Below are 19490 nucleotides of genomic sequence, written 5' to 3' on the forward strand. Positions count from 1 at the left end.
TATAAATACAAAAAAGAAGTTTGAGTAAACCTTTGCTTAACTGTGTAAATAACAATGAAAAATCTAAAATAATAAAAAAAATTAGAGTAATCCGTTAATCGGTTTATGAAAAAATCAACTTTGAAAATGAGCATAATTTTGAGGTGATGCATAACTTTTGAAACTAAGGGCCGGTATTTCAATAGCTACTTAAGCTTTTGCTTAGCTAAGCCTGTGTCAAAAGTTAAGGAGAAGCTTAAGCTGAGTGCCGTATTTCCACTCTTAACTAAACTGATGCTCAGCTGTAAATATAATTGGTTTGGTACCTCTGAATACGTCAAAGTGTCAGAGCTAACTGTTCTGAGGTAAAAACCACTACTGTTGACATTTAATTTTATCTTGTCATCTGTATTAATGTTATTTTTACTTCACTTAATTTTGTGTAAACATGGTACATGTGTTTTTAGTTTATTGTCTATATTTTCTCTGCTTATATTTTTATTGTTATTTTGCATAAGCAGTAGATCCGTCTTTGTAATTTTGTTTATTGATATATTCCTTAAAATGTCAAATTGGAATGTAAGTTTATTTTTGTAAAATAAATATACCTACCAAGCATTGTAGAAATAAACAATTTTCATGTGCCTACACCTTCCAAAAGTAGTAAGAATTTTAATAATCGTTAATACGATTAATAAATTAATAGATTATTATTTAATAATCCAATAATAACGTTATTACTTAAAAGTTGGTTTTCAAAACAACTCTATAATTCTATAGAAATAACCTCAAAAAACAGAAAACAAATTTTAAGCAAAGGCTTAAACCAACTCCCGCACGAGCTTAAAATTATTTGGTTTAAGCCTAGGCTTAAGCCTCAAATTGAAGTGGAAATACAGGCATCTAAGCTTAATCAAAGGCTTAAAGTAAGCTTTGGCTTAAGTGAGGTTGGAAATACCGGCCCTATGGGCCGGTATTTCAATAGCTACTTAAGCTTTTGCTTAGCTAAGCCTGTGTCAAAAGTTAAGGAGAAGCTTAAGCTGAGTGCCGTATTTCCATCATTCTCTTAACTAAACTGATGCTCAGCTGTAAAGTTAATTGGTTTGGTACCTCTGAATACGTCAAAGTGCCAGAGCTAGCCGTTCTGAGGTAAAAACCACTACTGTTGACATTTAATTTTATCTTGTCATCTGTATCAATGTTATTTTTACTTCACTTAATTTTGTGTAAACATGGTACATGTGTTTTTAGTTTATTGTCTATATTTTCTCTGGTTATATTTTTATTGTTATTTTGCATAAGCAATAGATCCGTCTTTGTAATTTTGTTTATTGGATATATTCCTTAAAAGGTCAAATTGGAATGTAAGTTTATTTTTGTAAAATAAATATACCTACCAAGCATTGTAGAAATAAACAATTTTCATGTGCCTACACCTTCCAAAAGTAGTAAGAATTTTAATAATCGTTAATACGATTAATAAATTAATAGATTATTATTTAATAATCCAATAATAACGTTATTACTTAAAAGTTGGTTTTCAAAACAACTCTATAATTCTATAGAAATAACCTCAAAAAACAGAAAACAAATTTTAAGCAAAGGCTTAAACCAACTCCCGCACGAGCTTAAAATTATTTGGTTTAAGCCTAGGCTTAAGCCTCAAATTGAAGTGGAAATACAGGCATCTAAGCTTAAGCAAAGGCTTAGTCCCGGCGCATATTGGACCTAAGCGAGTCACAACCTGCGCCGGTGGGACGGGTGACCTGTGCAGTTATTTTTCTAGCGTGCCGCATATTAAACACAAGCTAACCCGACCGTCGGCTGTCGCAGTAACGAATAGAGACGGGCAAAATAAGTGCAAACGTGTAACGGTTACTATTGATACCGGTTGTCAGTGGTACTGAGTACAAATACTGATTACAAAATACTGATGTATCTGATCCTTGTACTGAATTGAGTAGGCAACTAAAAAACGGTAGTTCCGTACATGTAACTAGTAACGTTTTAAAAATATCTTACACGTCCCTAGTAGTCGTAGCGGTATGACTTTCGAAAACATCGAATTTGATCATAAGCGGGGTGCATAAAAAGATATCTGACACTGAGTATTCTATTTCTACATACCTTTATAATAGCAAGCATAAGTTAAGCACTGCATTGATTATGATTGCAAAAACGGTTCGCATGTTTTAAATAAGATTTTTGCTGATTATGTTTTTGCTAAAATATTAAATAACACAAAAAATACAATTCACAACCATCATTTAATTTTTAACGATAAACAAAAGTCTAATAAATATATGATGACAAGTTTAAAATTGATCGACTTTGTCGATAACAGTGTCATTAATAGATATTTTTTACCATGAATCATTTTCCAATGATTTTGTGGATTTAGAAATACATACTAAACAATTTTTTGATCTGTATAAAGATTATAATTATGACACATTATGGTACTCCTTATTTTTCAAATAATATGCTCTTGTAAACGCATAACTTTGATTTATTGGCAAAAGCCACACTAACTACAGAGCCGTGCGGTACATCTTTTCAATATGATGCAAGTCTTCGAAATGCCGCCTCTTAAGTATTACAGAAACTTAACTTTTATTTTTATTAAATGAACCTACACAAAATGAAGGACACCTTTTATTTTAAAAGCAAAACATACTTTATAGACCTGGATCCGGCAAACTGAAAATTTGTTAGTAGCTTAACGGTGTCTATTCGGACAAACTTTGATGTACAGGAACACTGGAACAGGGGAAGGTTTAATAGTGGAACAGTTTAAAATTTTGGAATGTCACATTACGAAAACGTCCCATGTATTTTGTCGGACAGAACAACCAATCGATTTGTTACCCTATCATTAAACTCTCATTCAAAAATCAGACTGCTATTACTAACCAACATGATTCCTGTTATTTGACATGTTCTTCCTGTTTCACTCATTAAAATGCCCAGTTAGTGATAAACACCAGTCTAATTTTCCATGAGAGTTTAATGAAATGGTAACAAATCAATTGGAAGTTCTGTCCGACAAAATATATGGAACGTTTTTGTAGTCTGACGTTCCAAATTTTTAACCTGTTCCACAATTAAAACTTCCCCTGTTTCAGTGTTCCCGTACATCAAAGTTTGTCTGACGAGACACCGTTAAGCTATTAACAAATTTTCAGCTTGCTATTAATCAACTTTTTGTTGGTACGCGGGATCCAGGCCTAGAAATACAATGTCACAAATGATGGCGTAATCCCTTTTCTATAGGTATAAAATTTTTGTAAATATCATTTATTTCTGAAATCTACACAACATTATCATTAAAAACCGTTAATCATATCTGTGAATATCGCATAACCCTCAAATAAAATGTGTCATCATACCGGGCTTGTTCATGCTTAAAAATAAAATAGTGCCGGCGCAAATTGATCCTAAGCGAACACAACCTGGCACCGGCGAGGTGCGTAGAGGGTTCTGCGCATCCTAATATCAGTGAATACAGTGCCAGGTCTAGCATGCGAACGTTTGTCATCGGCGTACAGTTTTCTGGTGTCGTGGGACGCGTTACTCAATTCTCAGTTGCGGTTTTGTTTTCGAGATGGACGTAGAAAAGCTAGTAGAACTCGTTCGGAATTACTATTATTATAAACAACACTGATTGTGATTGGATTGTCGTTGCAAAAACTGCTTACCTATTACATATATTTATATCTTGTCTACATATTTTATTTTTAAGCATGAACAAGCCCGGTATGATGACACATTTTATTTGAGGGTTGTGCGATATTCACAGATATGCTTAACGGTTTTTAATAATGGATCATTTTTAATGATAATGTTGTGTAGATTTAAGAAATGAATGATATTTACAAAAATGTTATACCTATAGAAAAGGGATTACGCCATCAAAGTTGATTAATAGCAAGCTGAAAATTTGTTAATAGCTTAACGGTGTCTCGTCAGACAAACTTTGATGTACGGGAACACTGAAACAGGGGAAGTTTTAGTTGTGGAACAGGTTAAAAATTTGGAACGTCAGACTACAAAAACGTTCCATATATTTTGTCGGACAGAACTTCCAATTGATTTGTTACCATTTCATTTAACTCTCATGGAAAAATTAGACTGGTGTTTATCACTAACTGGGCATTTTAATGAGTGAAACAGGAAGAACATGTCAAATAACAGGAATCATGTTGGTTAGTAATAACAGTCTATTTTTGCATGAGAGTTTAATGAAAGGGTAACAAATCGATTGGTTGTTCTGTCCGAAAAAATACATGGGACGTTTTCGTAATGTGACGTTCCAAATTTTTAAACTGTTCCACTATTAAACCTTCCCCTGTTCCAGTGTTCCTGTACATCAATGTTTGTCCGAATAGACACCGTTAAGCTACTAACAAATTTTCAGTTTGCCGGATCCAGGTCTATAAAGTATGTTTCGCTTTTAAAATAAAAGATGTCCTTCATTTTGTGTAGGTTCATTTAATAAAAATAAAAGTTAAGTTTCTGTAATACTCAAGAGCCGGCATTTCGAAGACTTGCATCATATTAAAAAGATGTACCGCACGGCTCTGTAGTTAGTGTGGCTTTAGCCAATAAATCAAAGTTATGCGTTTACAAGAGCATATTATTTGAAAAATAAGGAGTACCATAATGTGTCATAATTATAATCTTCTTTATACAGATCAAAAAATTGTTTAGTATGTATTTCTAAATCCACACAATCATTGGAAAATGATTCATGGTAAAAAATATCTATTAATGACACTGTTATCGACAAAGTCGATCAATTTTAAACTTGGCATCATATATTTATTAGACTTTTGTTTATCGTTAAAAATTAAATGATGGTTGTGAATTGTATTTCTTGTGTTATTTAATATTTTAGCAAAAACATAATCAGCAAAAATCTTATTTAAAACATGCGAACCGTTTTTGCAATCACAATCAATGCAGTGTTTAACTTATGCTTGTTATTATAAAGGTATGTAGAAATATAATACTCAGTGTAAGATATCTTTTTATGCAGCCGATCAAATTCGATGTTTTCGAAAGTCATACCGCTACGACTACTAGGGACGTGTAAGATATTTTTAAAACGTTACTAGTTACATGTACGGAACTACCGTTTTTTAGTTGCCTACTCAAGTCAGTACAAGGATCAGATACATCAGTATTTTGTAATCAGTACTTGTACTTAGTACCACTGAGAACCGGTATCAATAGTAACCGTTACACGTTTGCACTTATTTTGCCCGTCTCTATTCGTTACGGCGACAGCCGACGGTCTGGTTAGCTTGTGATCAATATGCGCCACGCCACGCTAGAAAAATAACTGCACAGGTCACCGGTCCCACCAGCGCAGGTTGTGACTCGCTTAGGTTCAATATGCGCCAGGGCTTAAAGTAAGCTTTGGCTTAAGTGAGGTTGGAAATACCGGCCCTATGTGTATTTAAATTAGACATAATAGACATGCCACAAGAAAATAGTTTCAGAACCTTGTTAAAATAATCTAGTGACGAAAATTACTCTCACGACCAAACGACCATAACTTGTTGGCAAAGACGTGCATTGCCTGTATTTTGCTTTACTTCGTAACTAAGGCAATTTTCAGGCGTTTGTCGAGTATGAGTATGATTAATATCGTCGTCTACTGTCAAATTATTGGCAATTCAGTCGTTCTTTGTAGGTGTAGGAGTAACCCGCTTAATTGATGCGATGTCACGGCTCAAGCCCATCCTATATATTCAAGCTTAACCCTTTTGTGGAACGTATGTACCTAATTATCATGCCATAGAATATGTCCGGAAACGAGTCTGTCGTGGGTACAAAATATTCGCTACCACAAATAATGAATGGAATTCTTTTCGTTTTCATTAACGTGTCCTGATGTGACGATATTCAAGGCTGAATGGTTTTGAATCATATCACTTTCTTTTTCATGAATAAATTGTGGAAAATTAAATCACCATATTACGAGGCTTGTTCGTTAATTTGTTATTAGGTTATAAGTTAGAAAACTACATTAATATTGTGGTATGGGAGCCTTGGATAATAAATTTGTAGGTACTAAGGCGTCATGGCCCATGGGAATCTATTGTGTTGGAAAGATTCTGTGCTAAAACCAAAAAAAGTTAAGTTTTTCATTTAATTTGGATTTTCTTCCATTTTTTAATTTAATTTTACGTTTTCAACAATCGTTTTTTCCAATTATAGCGCCACCTATCGATAATTCGAAAAAATGTCTGGAATAAAAGTTACTTATTTTTACGCAAGAAATCCAATTCTGCAATAAAAAAAATTGGCGTTCCTATTTAAGCTTATAAAGTAACCGCCACCCCACCTTCGTGGGGGTCGTATTTGATGGTCATTCGATAGATTTTTGAAAAATATTGAACAAGTATTTTTAAGTTTTTCGATCTGATGTTGATGTCGCGAAATATTCGCTTTTTTGTGTGAAACTTTGTGACTCGCCCATTTCCTTACGCCCCGCTCAAATCGTAAGATTTTTGAAATAGACACTGTTCTTCATGTACTTAACTTACCTTGTCTTAATCTGACGTTTTCGAGTTTTTCTAATGCTGGCCACTCACTTGAGTATATCGAAGAGGCCGGGCGACTGACAGGCGGTTAATTGAAGGCCAAAATCACCACATACACGCAGTTTTCGTAAAGGCGTTGGCACGCTCGATCACAAAACTGCATGTGTGTGGCGTCTCAACTGCAGTTCATTAACTTAACTACTCAAATAACGGCCTTTAGTCCTGGCCTGCATGCCATGGCCTCTTCGATATCCGTAAGTGAGTGGCCAGCATTAGGATAGATTTTATTTACGGATTGCATCCAACGCGCTCCCCTTTATTAAGAGTCCATATATGGTAGGGGTACATTTACTGGGTACAAGATTTCTCCCATGTAATTTTTTGATCCGCTCGAGTAACGCGCAATATCCCTGCTTAGGCTTCCCTACCATTGCAACAAAAACATAATGATAATTTTACAGTAGGTATGTATCTATGTAAACATTTTAGTACAGGGTGTAACAAAAATACAGGTCATAAATTAAACCACATATTCTGGGACCACAAATAGTTCGAATGAACCTAACTTACCTTAGTACAAATATGCACAGAAAAGAAGTTACAGCCCTTTGAAGTTACAAAATTAAAATCGATCTTTTTGAATATATCGAAAACCATTAGAGATTTTTTGTTGAAAATGGACATGTGGCATTCTTATGGAAAGAACATGTTAACGAAAAATTATAGTGAAATTTGTGCACCCCATAAAAATTGTATGGGGGTTTTGTTCCCTTAAACCTCCCCAAACTTTTGTGTCCGTTCCAAATAAATTATTATTGTGGTGCCACTAGTTAAATTCAATATTTTTAAAACTTTTTTGCCTCTTAGTATTTTTCCGATAAGGCAGTTTTTATCGAGTTGCGGCTTCTTTTTTAATATGTTTACATAAAAATTTTATGAGGGTTTTGTTCCTTTAAACCCCCCAAATGTTTGTGTACGTTCCAATTAAACTATTACTGCAGTACCATTAGTTAAACACAGTGTTTTTAAAACTTTTTTGCCTCTTTGTATTTTTTTGATAAAGCATATTTTATCGAGATGTGGCTTCTTTTTTAATATGGTTCAAAATATACTTAAAAATGTAAATCATAAATAAATTTTCATATTATTACCAAGTCTCCATAATCGTACTTTACCATATACAAATATGTGGTGGATTTGACAAATATTCAAATATCTCGATAAAAACTGACAATTGGAAAAAGTACTAAGAGACAAAAAAGTGTTGACCTATTGGCGCTACAATAATAATTAAATTGGAACGTACACAAAAGTTTGGGGGGGTTGAAAGGAATTAAACCCCCATAAAATTTTTATGGGGTGTCCAAATTTCATTATCATTTTTTCTTAAAATACTACTACCATAAGAATACCACATGTCCATTTTCAATAAAAAATCTCTAATAGTTTTCGATATATTGGAAAAAATCGATTTTCATTTTGTAACTTCAAAGGGCTGTAACTTTTTTTTTCGTGCACATTTGTACTAAGGTAAGTTAGGTCCAATAGAACTATTTTTGGTCCCAGAATATGCGATTAAATTTATGACCTGTATTTTTGTTACACCCTGTATAGGTAATAGGTAAACAAATGTAAAATATGCAAACTTTACTTATTTCCAACTTTTTTCTTATACTCTCCATCATTGTACACAATAGGACTAGTTTATAGCAAAAAAACAGAAATTAAATACATACTAAATATTCAATGTTGATTGTTGATGAAACATTCGGATACAGTTTCTTATTTTCAAAAGGCAAAGATTTATATAAAATTCATAAAATCCTTTATAAAAGGTATATTAGTTAAAATCCCTATACAGGGCTACATCAAAGACATAACTAGTTTTCAATCGGTTGACCGATCATCATCAGTGTAATCCTAAAATGTGTATATCCAGATAAAATGATTTAAAATGTTGACTAAGGTTATAAAAAGTTATAGGCTATATACTCACTTAGAATCTAACATGCTAACCACCAAAGTAAAAAATATTTGGGTATAAACCCTTTATAATTGATCCGTCATAGGAACATATGAAAAAGATGTGATTTATAACATGGATGTATAAAATATCCAATGTTTTACGCCCGAGGTACCAATGAGCTCAATTTGACTAGTTCACATCATGGCTGTATGGAAGCAAGTGATTTTGATAACGGAAATTCTGAATGATGACATGGCAGGAATGACAGTTCCACAGGAAGTTATAATTTCCCTGTTGTTTTGTGATATTTATTGTAAAATTTGTTAAATTAATAACAATAAAAACAGTCGTTCCCACTGTGGTAAATAGTCTATTAAAATGGAAATAGACTTGATGTAAATGATGATGATCGGTCAACCGATTGAAAACTAGTTATGTCTTTGATGTAGCCCTGTATAGGGATTTTAACTAATATACCTTTTATAAAGGATTTCATGGTTTTTCGTAATAAATGGTATACAGAAAACTACAGGAAATTTTTCCTCGTGGATTTATATAAAATTGTTAAAAATAATCCCTTACACTCAAGAAGTAACTTTGAACTGCAGAATATCTACAAGCATACGTTTGGTGGAAAAGATATTATCAAAGGTAATAAATACCACGAGTCCTCTAAATTTTTACCCTAAAATTAGTTCCCTAAAAATAGTCCCTAAAATTACGAAAACAAACCGAATGATAAAATCACGAGTCCGAAGGACGAGTGATTTTATCCATTTCGGTTTGTTTGAGTGATTTTACCCTAAATAAAGAAGTTTAAGTATGAAAACGAAAAAATTTATCAAACAAAATTTAGAGGACGAGTGGTATTTGAAAAGATTATTTTGTGAACCAGTATGTATTATTAGTAAATACGGGCATCTGTGAAATATTTTTAAGACAACTAGGATCAATGTCTTAAGTAGGTTATAGATAAATTATTTTATGGATTTAAAAATGAACCAATTTATTTATTATATTGTTAATACATAAAAAACTGTTTAAATCGAAAATGAACAATTATTAAAAACACAATTTTTATAACTAATATGAGATTTTCCAATGTCGTTCGTAACGTCTAATCTGTCGTCACTTTCAGTATCATTAATTACAGTCACAGTTGATGTACTGGCAATGCACTCAGTTGTATTAGTTGTTCAAGTTTATTAATAATTTTTTTATGATGTTCTTCATTAACTTGTAAATAAGGTTTTAACGAAGAAGCTGTGGCATGTCCAGTTATTTTTATTGCCTCCTGTTCTTGAATTCCTGCCTTAACAAGATGAGATACTACACTGGATCGGCTTGAATGATTTGTTATTTTTCGGTTTTGTGTGTTCAATCCGCATTTTTTTGCAGAGTTCTTCAACCATTTAGCCATTTCATTTGGTCCAATGGGAGTATTTTTATACCATATTCCATTACCTGTTTGCCAGTATGGATTTGGGGTAAGGAAAAATCTATCGCTGGTAATATTTTTACCACGCTTCTCCATGATTTTTTTATATAGTCTTATTGGGCACCTTTCTGGATCTTTAATGTTTGGTGTCAGCCATTTTGAATCCGAACACTTTTTTTGACCACCTTGGCATGTTTTGGTAAAAATTGGATTATATTCAATCCTTCCTGTTTCTTTGCCGGCATTATTTATTTCATATTTGAAATAATCAATTCTACAATGAACACCCTCACCACCGCGCCATGCTAACTCGTAAGAGACAACATGAAAAAATTTCATCTCTAATCCTGGCGGATTATTTTCATCGCACGAATCTATAATACTCAAATACTCTTTTTCATCCAGCGCTATAGCACTTTGTTTTCTTTTTTCGGGACGACTTTGTAACTCTTTCCTTTTTGCATTTCTCACGTCTCTTGCCTTCTTAAATTCAATGTCGATAAACGGGTTAAAACTTATATTAAACTCTGAAAAATATTTTTCTTGAATCATTTTGGCTGTTACATTCCAAATAGTTTTAACAGAGTATTCCTTGTAATCTTCACCATTCATTTTCTTCATATTCATTCCCCAATCTTCAAGAACTTTTGCAATTTCTTGAATACTTGTATTATCATTCAACTGATAGTTCCTTACTGTGCAAAATTGCTCAAATTGTGTCCAAACAGACCTTTTTGTCTTAATTGTATTTTGAGGCGTATTATTTTTTAACAAATCTTTAATTTGTTCATGATTATTGTCACCAAATCTAACGCTAACGTCCATTTTGTTTAAATTAAATTATGACGATGTTAAATCGCGAAAATTTAAATCGGTCAAAATTGCGCGGCCTACTTGCTTCGTGGTCTTACCCAGCTACGCTGGGTTAGTTCACCACAGTGCAGTGGTGTAATTGGTTTTGTCTAACCCCCAGGTGAATGCATTTTATTTAATTATTATTTACCCGTGCTTTTGTAATAATAAAATAGGAGAATGTAATTTTAGAACTATTTTACTAATTCTACTAATATAATGTGTATTTTAAAAGTAACTATTGTTCCAAAATATTACGTTGTAAATATTCGAATCCTTTTATGTGATGACACTGGTTTGTTGAAATCAGCAACAAAATAGAAGAATTAGTTCTGTGTTCTGTGTACGGTTTACATCGGTTCTGTTTGACGTTTATGAAAAGTTTAGAAATATTTATTTTGAAAATAAAAACTGTAGAAAATCTGAGTATATCGTGGTTAGTGTTTTTAAAATATCTATGTACCAGGGCTGTTCATAAATTAAGTTAGTAAACACAGGTATGTACGTATTATGTGAAATTTAGGGTACCTTAAGTTTTATTAGGGAAGAGACTGTTTTATCAAGGAAGAGGCTGTTTTATCAGTATTACACTCAATGATTAGCTAGAACGACGCGTGGTGATTGGCTGAAAAAGCAAAAACGTCAGAATTTGACAGGTGAAAAAAATAATCACTATAATTAAGCGAAACCGCCCGCAGTGGGCAGGACATGTAGCCCGGGCCCCTGAATCGAACATGATAAAAAAGATTCTAACAGCGCAACCCGTGGGAATGAGAAGACGGGGTAGACCAAAGCTGAGGTGGATGGACACAGGATGCCGAGAAGATCGGAGTCGACAACTGGGAAATACAAGCAAGGGACAGAACAGAATGGCGTAGAAAGCTTCAGCAGGTCGAGGCCCTCTAAGGGCTGTAGCACCAAGATGATGATGATGACACTCAAGAAGACAGTTAAATTATTTTTGATGGTCCGACAAAAAAGATGGATACAATTATTTGGGATGTGAGCTAAATGAACAAAGGGCCTCGAACTAAAACGACGCATTGAGATGGCCAGAAGCGCTTTCAATAAGATGAAAATAGTATTATGCAATGGAAAACTGGGAATACAAATTAGAATTGGACAACGGAAAGTTGAAGGAAAAGAGGACCGGGGAGTGGAGTGGAAAAACAACAATAGAACTCTTCAGAACCGCTGCACACAGAGTTAAATGGGCCATGATGATCGGCAACAGTGGCGGCTCGTCAGAGGAGGCAACGGAGGCTTAGCCTCCCCATAATTTTGTTACACATTTTATGTCATATCTGGGACATAATATTTCTAGAATTATTGATGAAATGTCACTGTTTTGTTTATTTTGAATCACGAGAAACAACAAGCGCTCGTACTAATAGAAAGTATAAATTATTGCACACTTTTGTAACTAAACGCATCTGGAATGCATCAATATGCCCACCTGTATGCTGTGAGCAGCTCCTCATATCCCTACCAAGGGAGGTAGAAGCCAGATTCGACTCCGTTGTGTTCTAAGTTACGACAAACGTCTCGAAACCAGCGATATAGTTTCCTATGCGTACAATAATACTCGATAGAGAAACGTAATATTATATCGCTTCACGTCAAACTACCCAGAAATATATGCCAAGGGAGGCAAAACCAGAATTAGGTTCACTTGTGGTTTTACTTATATTCTATAAGGAAGCTAATAGTCAGGGTATTTCTTGTTGTGATTTTATCATTTTATTTCTTTTAATTAGTATTTGGTGAATTTTTGTATTTCATATATTTTTATTTGTGTTGTTATTGGCTTGGTAAGGTTATTTTTACAATTTACGTACCGTTGTTTGTTTATATAAAATCTATATAAATGAATAATTTTAATACTTTACGTATATTATAATAAAGCTTATATTATTAAAACCTTAGAAAGACCACAGCCAAATTTAACTATTATTAAATCCTCAGGTAATCGTCAAAATCGTGCATTTAATATTAACTGGTATAATAAATGGGACTGGTTAAGCGGGTTTATTAAGAGGGAAAAAGTTTTTTGTGTAAATTAAAACTTTTTGCTAAACAAAATATAGTATTAACTGCTTTAGATACAGCTCAAAAAGAGGCCATAATTACTTACAATAATCAGGTTTTGGAGATTAGGATGAATTTAAAAAGGCTTATCGATATAACACTATATTTGGCTTCGCAAGAATTAGCTTTTCGCAGACACGATGAAAGTGATGATTATTCCATTAATCGCGGCAATTACAAGGAACTTCTATCGTTGTGGGGTAATTATGACTCAAAATTCGAAAAATTTCGTTAATTTTAGATTTAATCCTGTTTTTATAAAGTTCCTTTAGCAACAATAATATTATTATTACATAGTTACAAAAGCTATTCTACATCTCAGTTATCAATGCAAGCATGCGGTAAGGGACCGTTCAAGTATTACGTAACGCAGGGGGGGGGGGGTGGTTCAAAAATCTTCAAAAATTGCTTTACGTAATAGTTATACGCCCATTAGAGTGCGTTACGTAGGGGGGAGGGGGGTCAAAAATATTCAAAAATCGCGTTACGTAATACTTGAACGCTTCCTAAGAGGGAGGGTCCCCGTAAGGTGAAATGTAAATAAAAATCGTCAAAAACAAATGGAGCCTTAAATTACTTTTTTTGGTGCATTTTTTTGCTAGTGCAAATTTGTCTAGATTTTTTATAGTTAGAGCCTTCCCTATTGTAAAATTCACGAGCCGCCACTGATCGGCAATGTCCTTAAAGGATGAGGCACATGAAGGAGAAGAAGGCCCTGTATATTATTAAATCATGGGAGCAGACATTTCTTAATGAGCATTTGACATTTCTCATAGTAGGCTCCACACGAGAAAGGAATGACCCCCCCCCCCTCTATATATATTTTTTTACAAAATGCTTGCGCTTTACTAAGAATTTATTGAACAATCCTCGTAGAGATATAAAATTCCGACTTTTATTTGAATTGATAATTAGTATGACTATAACTGGATGTGCGTAATGAAAATCGTGCTGTAATCTAAAGCAGTTGAATCTATTAGCAAATAATTTCCATTATGATAACAAATACAGTAGAATTTTTATAGAAACTACATCGTAGAATTTACTTTAACGTACTTTTTCTACAATCGTGTTAAAAATGCAATTTTTTGCACTCTATAGGAGCGTTAAAAGTGAACTAGACTGCAGTTAAAAGTGAATTGTCAAATTGTGAAACGTCAAAATATTTATATTTCATTTATTTACATTAATATTAATAGTACAACTTGCGCAATTTGAAAAAAGGTGGTTTAAAAGGTTTTTTAAATAGTTATTTATGATATAAATGTTAAAAGTAAAATTAAGGCACGCATGTGAAAGTTTCGCTTTGTTATTTGAATTCGCTTCGCTCATTCTGCAATTTACATGAGTGCCTTAAAAATGTACTTTTTAACACGTATATCATACAATATTTTTTCTACAAACGTCTTATATATCAACAATTATAATTTATTAATTCTCAATTACAGGACAATATCTACAAAAACTTTTACTTGAACTTGACTGACATTCTATTTTTATATTTTTCTTGACATTACATCAAAACTGCCTATACTGTCAATACGCAAATCATAACAACTATAGAATAACATCTTACTTTTATTGTTGTATATTCTAACAAATTTTAATAGTTTTTTTCTAGAAACGTGTTAAAATAAATTTTAAAAACCTTTTAAACCACCTTTTTCAAATTGCGCAAGTTGTACTATTAATATTAATGTTAATAAATGAAATATAAATAATTTGACGTTTCACAATTTGACCATTCACTTTTAACTGCAGTGCCTTAAAATTTTTAAAGCACTAGTGCTTTAAAGTGGAGTGCTAAAAATTGCATTTTTAACACGGTTGTAGAAAAATTTAATTCAAACTGTATTATTGCATTTTTAACACGTTTGTAGAAAAAAACTATTAAAATTTGTTAGAATATACAACAATAAAAGTAGATGTTATTCTATAGTTGTTATGATTTAAGAGGATCGGTACGTATTTTCGGCTGCAATGCTATTCAAATGGGGATTCATTTTTTTCGAATCCTGAGAAAACTAATAAGTATTTTTGAAAAATTTAAACGCAGAATGAAATATTACGTTATTAGCGAGGGCCGAAAGTCCCTGAGAACTTCTATAATGTTTATTTTAATAAGTTACAGGGGTGAAAAAACTAAGAGAAAATTTAGTGTGATTTTTAATTTCAAATATCTCATTCAAAATAAACTTTTTATTTATTCTAAGGGACTTTCGGCCCTCGGTAATAATTTAGTCTTTCATTCTGCGTTTAAATTTTTCAAAAATATTTATTGGTTTTTTCAGGATTTGAAAAAAATGAACACAATGCCGTGGTAATATTTTCCAAATCTGTCTTTGTCTTACAACGCACTCAACCGAATATAATATTGTCAGCATATATTGTCAGTCAGACACTGACAATCAGTGACAATTTTAAATATTTGACATTGCATCGGGAATATTTTGAGAAATTGATTAAATATTATTGATATATAGTGTATTTGATAAATAATTGATTTAAGACGTGAACTTAATAAAAAGTTATTTATTGTGTATTATTTGTGGAAGATCCAAGCAGAGAATACATCAGATATATCCTGTGATCCAAGTATTTTGTTGTTAGAGATGTTCAAAATTGTAAGCGTTCCAAAATAACAACATATTATTAAAAAATCACTTTAACACTTTTCCTCTTTTCTCGATTGATTATTAGTTTTTGTTGTACAAATAAATTATTACAATCACTGAAAACATAGTTAGTGAAAAAATTATCACATTTATTAACTGAATTAATAATTTGCAATTATAAAAATAACAGTTATCCAAGAACATTCAAAAGCCATCTCTTTAAATTAATTATGACATTTTCAAGTAGAATGACATTCTAGTAATGTTTACATATCCATACCAGTGTGAATTTTACTACACGTAATTTGCCGTGTAAAGACAGAAAAAGTAGGGATACACGTAAAATATTTGCGAATTATGTACCCATAGCCTTAAGTATTGATAGTATAGGCAGGCAGTTTTGATGTAATGTCAAGAAAAATATCAAAATGGAATGTCAGTCAATTTCAAGTAAAAGTTTTTGTAGGAATTGTCCTGTAATTGAGAATGAATAAATTATAATTGTTGATATATATAAGACGTTTGTAGAAAAAATATTGGATGATATACGTGTTAAAAAGTATATTTTTAAGGCACTCATGTGAATTGCAAACTTTCACATGCGTGCCTTAAAATTGTACTTTTAACACTTATATCATAAATAACTATTAACCTTTAACTACACGCGCTGGCGTACTTTGTACGCCAGATACAAGAATTCTACTGGAAATATATTTAAAATAGTACATTGTTTACCGGGTAGGAAAAGCTTAACATTCCTGGACGACTGTGAAGATTGCTAAGTCGAGGCGCAAGCCGAGACTTAGCAACACAGAGTCCAGGAATGTGGCTTTTCCTACGAGGTAAACATTAGTACATTGTTTACCGGGTAGGAAAAGCTTAACATTCCTGGACGACTGTGAAGATTGCTAAGTCGAGGCGCAAGCCGAGACTTAGCAACACAGAGTCCAGGAATGTGGCTTTTCCTACGAGGTAAACATACTATTTTTCCGCAAATCGTTTAAAATTCGACAGATATTGATTGATTTAAAAAAAACGCGATAATTTTATTCCCAAATAAATGGTGCTTTGAAATTCCTAATAAAATTACTTGGGTTACTATGGAAACGTATTGAGGTTGAATTGTCAAACTTTTCTATCATTTATGTAGAACACTAACAACTGTACGGAAATATCATTTCCTTACTGTAAGGAAATGATATTTCCGTACAGTTGTTAGTGTTCTACATAAATGATAGAAAAGTTTGACAATTCAACCTCAATACATTTCCTTACAGTAAGGAAGTCCTGACTTTTTCTTCAAGAAATTTTGACAGGAATGTCAAAATTTCCTGGCGATTTGCGGAAAACTATTTTTCCGCAAATCGTTTAAAATTCGACAGATATTGATTGATTTAAAAAAAAACGCGATAATTTTATTCCCAAATAAATGGTGCTTTGAAATTCCTAATAAAATTACTTGGGTTACTATGGAAACGTATTGAGGTTGAATTGTCAAACTTGACGCTTATAAATTTAATTGCTGGTGTTCTCGAAAGTAAAATGATAAGTGATGATGAAATTTCCATTCCTGGGACTCCTCCAGAGCTGGTTGAGGCAGTGAATACTGCTTCATTAGAATTATTGCCAAAGAAATCAAGAGAAAAGTACGAAAATGCATACAGACGTTTTATGGATTATCGCATGAGTAAAAATATGTATTATCATTTATGTAGAACACTAACAACTGTACGGAAATATCATTTCCTTACAGTAAGGAAGTCCTGACTTTTTCTTCAAGAAATTTTGACAGGAATGTCAAAATTTCCTGGCGATTTGCGGAAAATTTAATATTTGACCTTGCTTATTTTTCTAACCTATCACTGGAATGTGCTTTACAATTTGGTTTTAGTTTCGTTATAATCGGCGTTCTGGAAAGATCGTAATTTACATTTTATTATTTGTTGTTTCCGGTGGTGGACAATATACCCCAGGATTATATTACTATAAGTCGTAATATAAGTACATATTTTAATTGTTTTTTAGTCATTATGGCAAAAAATATATTTTTCTTTGTAAACAATACTTTTTCTCCTGTAAAAAATCACATTTAAAAAAATTTTTTATTAGTAATTTTATTTATCATGGAATCCAGTTATTCCATGATTCCAGTTATAAATCCCAATTGGCTTACTGAAAAGGAACTCCAAGTATTCACTGATGCCGAATAAGGTTTATAACAAACAACTAAGTGTATTTTTTCAAAAAAAATTAAACAAATCCGCTGTTTTTAAGTGTATTTTCTTGTGGCGTACAAAGTACGCCACGCGTGTAGTTATGTTATAACTTGATGCGCGGGTAGTTAAAGGTTAATCTAATAATTCATATCTGTGGACATCTGTTTCTTTCGTGTCCTTCAAGATAATAAAACTAACAACTATCGAAGAATAAAATTAATTATAACCCTCAAATTAACAATAAGAATAATAATAAATATATATGAATGAATTATATAGGTACCTGTAAGAAGTCTTCCTGCACGTAAGATCTTATGCACATATGGAATTTTCATATCAAAGCAGATTAAAGAAAAACATTTGTATTATAGTACAAGTCGACATATTAAATATGTCGATTAAATATGTATAAATTTTGAACCTCTCTGTATAAATTTTATTCAGAGAGGTTCAAAATTATGGAATAAATTTATTTTTTCGAAAATTGGCTACTTTGGAGAAAAATCCCGAGACAGGTTGATTTTTATTTTTAAATTATGATTTTTGGGCATATGTAATTTGGTTTAATATATTATGAACACTTTTAATATTTTAAAATTCCTTATATTTTATTCTGTAGTCTAACCTCCATTTGTAAACAAATCATTCTGTGATTAAATTAGAAAGAAAATGCACTGCGACTGTACACCATTAAGTATTATTAAAACGTAAATTAAAATGGTGCGGATGCATTTTAGGATACATAATTTAATCAAACCTAAATTGATAACAATGAAATGTATGGTGTAGAAAGAAGTAATACGCCGCTATGCCGTGATCCAATGTCTAGTCTTCGGGTCAAATCTCTTAACCAGATGGCTGTCCTGGTTTTACACGCAGAAAAAATATAAAACGAATCCTAAGTAATAGCGTTGATTGAAATATTGATCCTCAATCAACGGTAATAGTCATTGTATAAAAACTGTTTTAACCCTCTATTTTGGTTTTAAATTTTGTTAACCTAGATTTGAGTAAAAATACAAATTACTTAATCGTGCTTATATTTTTTTTAGATTTCTAGATACTACGGCAGTATTAATGCACAGTTCAAGAACAGAAGATCTCAGCGAGTTTTTAACCGCAGTATACACTGCAAAGATCGCGGAGCCTGGCCGAAAATTTGTAGTCACGTTTAATAGGGGAGATAGTGTAAGTACAATAAGTTTTATTACGTTAGTGAGGAAATTTGATTTTAAATTATACGTTTACGGACAACGTGAAAATTTTTACATTTAAATCTACAGCTTCTATAATTTTCTATTTATAACGTGCGAGTTATCCCGCTCACAGGCGTTGGCTCACTATACGACAGAGCTAAGCCGGGCGCGCGCATGACTAAATTTAACATAATTTTTTAATGAATGGATCAAATTAAATTTTACAAATTGGAAATGAAGGAAGAACCTTAAAGCTATTTTGTAGTTATATTACAACGAAAAAATATGTGCATACGCACAGTGTGATTAGAAAGTGGGACTTACATAAATTTTAAAGTTGTTCTGAAGCTATTTTCTTGTGGCATTTTTACAATTTTAACTATTTATAATGGGAAATAAGCCACAATATTATTAAAAAATGATTTTTATTAACGCCCGATTTGGGCGTCGAAACGTTAATAAAAATCACTTTTTAATAACATTGTGGCTTATTTCCCATTAGAAATAGTTAAAATACATAAATTTTGTTTAAAAATTATTTAAATATATGTTGCTAATATAATTTTACCTATAAAATCTCAAACTTACA

The 19490-nt window shown here is 32.3% G+C and overlaps 1 protein-coding gene across 4 annotated transcripts in view; it reads left to right on the forward strand.

The window, feature by feature from the left end:
* Positions 1-19490, forward strand: part of LOC114336229 (DENN domain-containing protein 1A) — a 150899-nt gene that overhangs the window by 54640 nt on the left and 76769 nt on the right. For all 4 annotated transcript variants that reach the window (XM_050645117.1, XM_050645118.1, XM_050645120.1 and 1 more), the window contains exon 4: positions 18758-18893. In XM_050645117.1, the coding sequence (XP_050501074.1) occupies positions 18758-18893 (136 nt within the window). The remainder of the gene's footprint in view (positions 1-18757; positions 18894-19490) is intronic.

Source organism: Diabrotica virgifera, chromosome 3 (assembly GCF_917563875.1).
Source record: "Diabrotica virgifera virgifera chromosome 3, PGI_DIABVI_V3a".
NCBI classification, from domain to species: Eukaryota; Metazoa; Arthropoda; class Insecta; order Coleoptera; family Chrysomelidae; genus Diabrotica; species Diabrotica virgifera.